This window comes from Oncorhynchus masou, chromosome 32 (assembly GCF_036934945.1).
Source record: "Oncorhynchus masou masou isolate Uvic2021 chromosome 32, UVic_Omas_1.1, whole genome shotgun sequence".
NCBI lineage: Eukaryota > Metazoa > Chordata > Actinopteri > Salmoniformes > Salmonidae > Oncorhynchus > Oncorhynchus masou.
This window is the reverse complement of record NC_088243.1, coordinates 17,569,073-17,577,700: the sequence shown is the minus strand read 5'-3', so window position 1 is coordinate 17,577,700 and position 8,628 is coordinate 17,569,073. Positions and strand designations below refer to the sequence as shown.

At 41.3% G+C, this 8,628-nt stretch overlaps 1 protein-coding gene across 1 annotated transcript; it reads right to left on the bottom strand.

The window, feature by feature from the left end:
• Positions 1 to 462: 462 nt before the first annotated feature.
• Positions 463 to 2,678, bottom strand: LOC135525648 (somatostatin receptor type 1-like). The gene has a single exon (XM_064953396.1). It carries the CDS (start codon positions 2,553 to 2,555, stop codon positions 1,452 to 1,454), a length of 1,104 nt encoding a protein of 367 aa, XP_064809468.1. The 5' UTR covers positions 2,556 to 2,678; the 3' UTR covers positions 463 to 1,451.
• Positions 2,679 to 8,628: the final 5,950 nt, after the last annotated feature.

Sequence of the window (8,628 nt, the reverse complement as noted above, 5' to 3'; positions counted from 1 at the left end):
AAATGACAAGGATTGAAAGGATTTACCAGTAGATTGTTGACTTGATGCATGATGATGATTGCTTGTCTAGCATGATAGCTAAGATGTTGAAAGTATGAAGTTGACATGATAAATCTAATCAAAGCGAAGGTAGATATGACATGATTTGACGTCATTTTATCTGTGGCAAATGACCTTGAGCCTTCTTGGATGGGCACTTCTAATGTAAGTCTATGGCAGCACCCAGGGAGCTTGAATTTTCAAGCTCGACCCATAGATTTTGTGGTGAGGTAGTGTCCCCATGAGTGACAGAATACTGAGCCAATCATGGCGCAACTAGAGAACATTACCAACCCCTACGCTCCGTATGTTCCGCTGGCTGACCCACCACCACAGAAAGCACTGAGCTAGACTGAAACACATTCATTTTGGAGCTGCTTTACTCAAGAAAGTAAAAAAAGAGACCATGTTTGTATGCGGCTTTATTAATGCAACATTTGTTTTACATTGTTTACAGACGGATATGTCACACATATTTTTTCTAAACAGGTGGGGCTCAAAACAGATGGAGCTCTGCCCCACCTGCCATGAATGACGCATCTCCACTGGATAATATTAATTTAGGCAGGATACACTATTTTTGCATAGCAAAACCGGGGGAAATTAAACAAGCGATTTCTGGTCACTAATCTGGATGTGTGAGCCCATCTTTGCGCGCCAATGGTAATGACTGGTCAACAGTCAAGATGCACAACTTTGTGGTTCTGAAGCATAGTTTAGAATGTTTTAGAAACAACCATTTGTTGCAATGCTGTAGGCCTATCATGTTAGTGACCAGATCGAATAAGCAAAGGCATTGTTATAAAATTAAAATGGCAGGCTACATGTAGCCTATTAAAATATGTATGAAAAAATATTCATATTTTCCCATTCAGCTTTCGCACAAGCGACCCCCGAAAATCTTCTCACTGCGCCAGCTCATCCGACCTGTGTTGATTGACAGTTGGTCCATTCAGAGAGAGTGCCGAGTGTGCGTTTCGAGTCAAGTCTCGAGTTATTTTATTTTCTATCAAGTCGAGTCTCAGGTGATCAGATGTGTGACTCAAGTCAAACTCGAGTCAAAGTCTTATGACTCGAGTCCACACTCTGGCTCACACAGTGGAAATTGTATAACTACACTGCACACCGGCAGCCTCTAGTAGTGCCAGTCTGTTTCTGCTCTGTAAGGCTACTTGTCATAATTGGAGGACTTTTACGCACAGTGCCACCTGAATCCATATTGCAATGATTCGAACAATAATAAGACATTCTGATTAGTCAACATTTTAATTCAGTTCATATAAATAGTTGCAAGTAAACAAAACTAATAAATACCGAAGTAACAGCCTAGTAGGCCTAATGAGCAAAACACTCAGTGGTCACATTTATGATTTTGTTCATATCGTTTTATCACTTTATGTCCATATGCTATGTTACAGTGTCGTTGTCCTCGAAGTGCAGATTCCATTTCTATAAGTGCTGTCACATTCCATGTTGTCTGGTTGAAATTCATCCGCACTGTAACCACGACTTTTCAGAGCGGTGGCATAGTAATCTATTGGTTCCTCCGTTGCATTGTCCATCCACCGCAGGCACAAAATTCTTTGGAACGAACGTTTGAAATTGTCTGATAAAAATCCATACAGTATAGGGTTGGCGCAGCTGTTTGCGTACCCCAAAATCACTGCGAGTTGCATGAATGTCGCGTTATGGTGCTTCACGAAGACATTAACGAGCTGTACAATATGAAAGGGCATCCAACAGATGACAAACACGGTCACCACCATCAACACCATCAGAGTGATCTTTCTCTCCGATTTCTTACGCTGCTGCCAACCTGCCTTCATTGCCACCACTCTCATCTTGGCGATGATGAGGATGTAACACATACAGATAGCAAAGACTGGGAACAGAAAGCCCATGAGAAAGGCATAAATCACAAACACAGCCATCCACTGGTTCACTGGCTCTGGCATCTGAATGTTGCAAGCGAGCGAACCGTCCAAGTTTGGAACGGTCGTGGAAAATATAATAATGGGCAAAATGACCAGGATAGAAAACATCCAAACCCCAAAGTTGACTATTTTAGCTATTGTGGGCCTCCTGTACCGGGAGGCTTTGATGGGGTGTACAACCGCAATATATCGGTCTATGCTAAGTACAGTTAGGCAGTAAATACTCGTAAACATATTAATAGCATCAACACTTAGAACAAGTCGGCAGAGAAGGGAGCCGAAAGGCCAGTGGTGAAGGAGTGAAGATGTCACCAGGAAGGGGACACTCAGCATAAGTAACTCGTCCGCGATGGCTAAATTCAGAATGTAAATATTTGTTGCCGTTTTCATTTTGGCATATCTGAAAATGACATAGATAACCATAGAGTTCCCGCACAGTCCGACCAAACAGACAACCGAGTAAATGAAGGAGATGAGGATAGCGCTGCCGTGAGATTCGTTGTACGTTCCGTTCCAAGACGAGTTGTTAATTAGGAAAAAAACGTCCTCCAGTGTTAGATTCCTGATAGAGCTGTTGAGCATTTTGGCAGTTTTTTCAACAACAAAAAAGTATAGCTTAAATAACCCTTCTCAAACAGTACTGTCCAGAGAACCCATCTCCTCACGGCAGTTGATCAATAGTACAGCGCGCAGACGTTGCGTTTCAGGAACATGGATAGCTACGAATGCTGTAGTCATTTGAGACACGCAGCTTCAGACGTTGTAAAATGACGTTGCGGTGGGGACTAGGCTCGGTCCTAATCGATATACACTACTGTAATCTGAAATAGAAATGTCGTTGAACGTCAAAACACACATTCAATTTCAACTGATTGATTGGTAAATTGCTGCAGAGCCTTGTCTTTTGATGACGACGCACAATAGTTAAGTTTCCACAAGCTCTCGTCGTATCAGCAGTTTTACTATTACATTAAAACATACAGTCAACACTATTGGACATTTACGAGACTAATACAACTGCATAAATTGCATAAATTGTCATCTTTAATTTAATAACTTAATAAAAATGACAATCAAAAAGCATACCTGGCATGTGTAGGCAACAGAGCACAAATATCGTCTTTATTTTGAAATAAGTGAGCTGTCATACCAACTATAATTATTACAGACTGACACAATCACAAATAATTTCCACATCAGGGGGGAATGTCACTGAGAATTTCAAATAAGTCCCAGTGATATTTTTTACATTTATGTTTAATTAATAAAGTCAATCGCCATATTCAAATCAAGTACAAAAACATAGAGATTCACTCTAGAGCCGGCGTAGGAAACCCTGATCCTGTAGCGCTGCATGCGCTTCTTGTTTTTGATTAAAACCGACCTGGAAGACCAGGTGTGTTGAAATGAGTCAATCACTGAACGGATTAATTAACTCAGTGGGTCAGGTATGGTCCCTAGGTGGTGCAAAATCGTGCAGTACTTGCGACACTCCCTGCTCAAGAGACTGAACATCTAAGTAAATACAGTTTCATGAGGAAAGCCAAATGCAATATCTATGTTGACAAAGTTGGATAGGAGAGCAGTTTCTGGGTCTTATGTGACAACTTGACTTTTAATCTATCAGAATTGACCAAATTACATTAGATTCTACCCACTGGGCACAAACTGGTATTCTTTTTTTCACCGAATTTTTAATCTAAATCCAATGACATGGTTCAATTATTGTTTTCACGTTGAATTTATGTTTAACTCAATCAAAAGTAAATCAAAATGAGGAACTGAGATCTGTGCCCAGTGGGCAGTAAACAGACTAAATTAAACATAAGTAGTGTTTGGTGAGCAATAACTAAAACATTTTAGATTTCCTCAGCTCGAGAGAGAGGCCTTTGACTTAATTGTATAATTCTAAGGGCTCATATTGAAGTAAAATAAACATGTTCCATTAGAATGCAACAATGTTGGATAGGAAACCAGAAGAATCTCCTCAAGAAACACTGCATTCGGCTGGGTCAGCCATATCATTTTCGCTAGAATTGTTTTGAGAGAATGATTGTCCTTGAAATGCAACAAGCAACACACACACACACTCAGTATGTGAGTGGAACAGATGGTTGTGTTCACACTCCTATCTCCCTCCTGGATGCACGCCGGTTCATTTGGCAGGTGTTTTTCATACTCCATAGGCCTCCCACTCATCTCTCTAGCTCCTGTTTTATAAAGACTGACTCAGCTGATTTGGATGGGCAAGAAGGAAACCAGTTATTTCACTGGGAAAGAGCTCCAAAGCCAAAGAAATACAATCTTTGTTTGTTGGGAACTGCAAGCTGTTTCCAATGACTCAATGAGGATTCATGAAGGTAGATCTTGAACTTGGCACAAAAATCTTTTTTTCAAAATAACCACAGTAAATGCACTTATGATCTGATTGCACATGACTCTTGAAACACTCAAATGCAATGTAATGAAAGTTACTTTAAACGCATAACACAAAATAAAGATTCCTATGCACATAGTATCAATTTTGATTGACAGTATATTTACCGTCAACCATTATGTCAAGTTCAGACCTACTGGTTGAGTGATTTAACAGACCTAAACACATCAAGTACTTAATACAAAAACTTTGATTTGAGTAGCATCATATGGAGACAGACTGTACAGTACCACTACTATGGGGATGGCTCATCTCAGTCCTCAGGTGCCTTTTGGAGTTCACCTTCTGTTCTGTAGTCCTCCACCACTTGTAGACCAGGGCATCGTTGGGCTGGAGGAAAACAGACATACACACAGTAAAACCAAGACCAGACAGTTTGAGGCTGTCTATTCATAGCTAACTATGTTTTTAGTCATAACACTTATTCTCCACATACACTGTATGAATTGAATGGGCTTGGTCTATGCTAAAACAATTAAATTAAATATGATTCAGTTCCATGCAATCCCACTATCATCAATACAATCAAGTCTGAAAAAGCACCTAAAAACACAATTAAATTAGTGGAACTGAATTACAATAAATGTACAAAATATTGGTATCAGACAAGAGACCCAACAGCAGTGTATGAAACATAGCAGCCCTGCTGACAGAATAACAAGGCGGCTGTCATAGCACCCGGCCTGCAGGGTCACACATTCATCACCCATATTTAATTAAAATCCTTGGCCACAATTGGTGAATCTAATCTGGCAGACCAATCACAAGTCATTAGGGAAATCAGGCTCATTGGCTGGAGCCTGGAGCCTGGAGCCTGCAATGGCAGAGTTCTGGGTTTGGAGCCTGGAGCCTGCAATGGCAGAGTTCTGGGTTTGGAGCATGGAGCCTGCAATGGCAGAGTTCTGGGTTTGGAGCATGGAGCCTGCAATGGCAGAGTTCTGGGTTTGGAGCATGGAGCATGCAATGGCAGAGTTCTGGGTTTGGAGCATGGAGCCTGCAATGGCAGAGTTCTGGGTTTGGAGCATGGAGCATGCAATGGCAGAGTTCTGGGTTTGGAGCCTGGAGCCTGCAATGGCAGAGTTCTGGGTTTGGAGCCTGGAGCCTGCAATGGCAGAGTTCTGGGTTTGGAGCATGGAGCCTGCAATGGCAGAGTTCTGGGTTTGGAGCATGGATTCTGCAATGGCAGTGTTTTGGGTTTGATTCATTACCACATTGCCTACAACACAACAATACAATGCACTGAACCACATGTCCTTGAGACAGGTTGATTTAACAGGCCTAAACACAAACTACTTATTACAAAAAAGTTTACAATACAACCATCTGACCTTGTAACTTATGACAAGACAAATCTCTGTATAATACCTGGCGCACAGTGGACTGAGAAACTACTGAACAGTGAACACATTGAGTAGCAACTTGCATGCCTCGCCCACCTGAGGATCTCTCCTTTTCAGCCATTTATTTGGGTACAAAATCCACTTATCACTTAAATCTCGCTGGATTGATTGCTTTAATTCTACTCTTGACTGTTTCCCACTCATGCATGTGCACTTTTTGTTTTCCTCTCACGTAAATGTTTGTAGTGACACTCCTGCAAGGGGACTGTGGTTTGTATGTTAGTCACATGTGATATCTCAAACAGTGCTTGCCAGATTTTGACACCACTTCAGTGAATCATGCGTCTTGTTATAGTGAGCCGACATTTACAAAATGACACTTATTGGCCCATGGCGGGAGCTAGAGTTAACTGAAATGTTTAAGTCGAACATGATGTCTCAATTGGCTCAAAGGGGACGCGATATCTCAATTGGCTCAATGGGGGGCGCTGCATCATTTGTGGGGACATGTTTACTGTTGCGTTGTTCATGTATGCAGTAGCCTACACCCAGTGTATACAGGCTTTTTCCATGACAGACTGACCAGTTGAAAGCTATGATCCCTTGTTGATGTCGCTTTTTAAATCCACTTCAATCAGTGTCGATGAAGGCGAGGAGACATTAAAGAATGATTTTAACCTTAAGACATGGATTGTGTATGTGTGCCATTGAGGGTGAATGGGCAAGACAAAATATACCTTTGAACGGGGTATGGTAATAGGTGCCAGGCAAACTGGGTTATGCCAAGAACTGCAACGCTGCTGTGTTTTTCATGTTCAACAGTTTCCTGTGTATATCAAGGATGGCCAATCACCTGCTTAGGGTGACGATCAGCAGCTAACTAAAGTCTGTGTAGCTCCAACCCCATTTTTACTCATTATTCAACTCCAAGTTACACATTTTAACTAATTGTCCAAGATATCGGTTACATGGAAAATTACTTAAATGCCCAAAAGCAGACACTTTTGATGAAAAACACAAATGTCGTTTCTACCTGCACCTGCTGCTAGCAAGGAAAATGTCAGAGAAGAACAGCCTGATGACCCAGTTCTAAAGGAGATTTGCAAAATGAACAAAAATCTTGAAGAGAAAATTGCCAAAGTGGGCGAAGACGTGGCTGAAATAAAACATACAGTGGGCGCACTGAAAACAAAAGTGGACACTCGACAACCAAGTTAAACACAGAAGAGAGGATATGATAGAAAAATACATTTACATTTTGGTCTTTTAGCAGACGCTCTTATCCAGAGCAACTTACAGTTAGTGCATTCATATTAATATAGCTAGGTGGGACAACCACATCTCAGTCATAGAGTAAGTACATTTTTTCTTCACTAAAGTAGCTGTCGGCAAAGTCGCCGCTAGTACAAAAAAAGTGAAGTGTGACTTAGACAATGGGGGCCTCCCTGGGTGCACCTTTTTGTTTTTGCCCCTAACTGATTCACATAACCAACTCATCATCAAGCTTTGATTATTTGAATCGGTTGTGAAGTGCTAGGGCCAAAACCAAAACGTGAACACAGGCCCGGGTTTGGGAAACCCTGAGTTAATGGATGAAACATGTCAAGGTATGGTAACCCATAACATAGCAACAACATACTATGACCATGCTTGTCATCATCTGAGCCTTGCCCAGCAGAATGAAGACAGGAGGTGAGGGTCGGTTGTTGGTGGCTGCCTCTAGACAGGCGATGGCTTTGGCATCATTCCCCAGGAAAGACTGGACTGCAGCCTGCTGGATAGGAAATGACCCTAGAGCTGGTGGTGGGGAAGGGCCAATATAAATATCACAGTCTGTTTGGTCCGTATAAGACAGTTGTTGAGTCCTAAATGGCCCCCTATTCACTATATACTGTAGTGCATTACTTTTGACTAGAGCCCTATGGGCTCTGATGAAAAGTAGTGCACTATGTAGGAATTAGGATATCATTTTGGAGACAGTGAGTTCCGCCATATAGAGTCTGTCTGAGAGATAGCAATGGCTTGTCAGTCAGGCAGCTCATATTGTGCTTCCTTTATGCATAGAATATTTGTACCTTTGTTCATCTTAGCAGCGTATTTAATACAAAATGTGGTCAGGTCAAATTGTTCCATGTCTCTCAGATACTGTCCTCTGGAACAGAGAGAGCATGTCGAACTGGCAATACATAGTACTGTTACTGTACTCTAAAATAATGGTTAAAGTCACTTCTATAGACTTACAGTAAGCTCAAGCCTTACTTGAGAAGTAACATTTATACAGCAAAAAGACACCTGTAAGTCAAGGACAATAGCTTTTATGTACAGTGCCTTGCGAAAGTATTCGGCCCCCTTGAACTTTGTGACCTTTTGCCACATTTCAGGCTTCAAACATAAAGATATAAAACTGTATTTTTTTGTGAAGAATCAACAACAAGTGGGACACAATCATGAAGTGGAACGACATTTATTGGATATTTCAAACTTTTTTAACAAATCAAAAACTGAAAAATTGGGCGTGCAAAATTATTCAGCCCCCTTAAGTTAATACTTTGTAGCGCCACCTTTTGCTGCGATTACAGCTGTAAGTCGCTTGGGGTATGTCTCTATCAGTTTTGCACATCGAGAGACTAAATGTTTTTCCCATTCCTCCTTGCAAAACAGCTCGAGCTCAGTGAGGTTGGATGGAGAGCATTTGTGAACAGCAGTTTTCAGTTCTTTCCACAGATTCTCGATTGGATTCAGGTCTGGACTTTGACTTGGCCATTTTAACATCTGGATATGTTTATTTTTGAACCATTCCATTGTAGATTTTGCTTTATGTTTTGGATCATTGTCTTGTTGGAAGACAAATCTCCGTCCCAGTCTCAGGTCTTTTGCA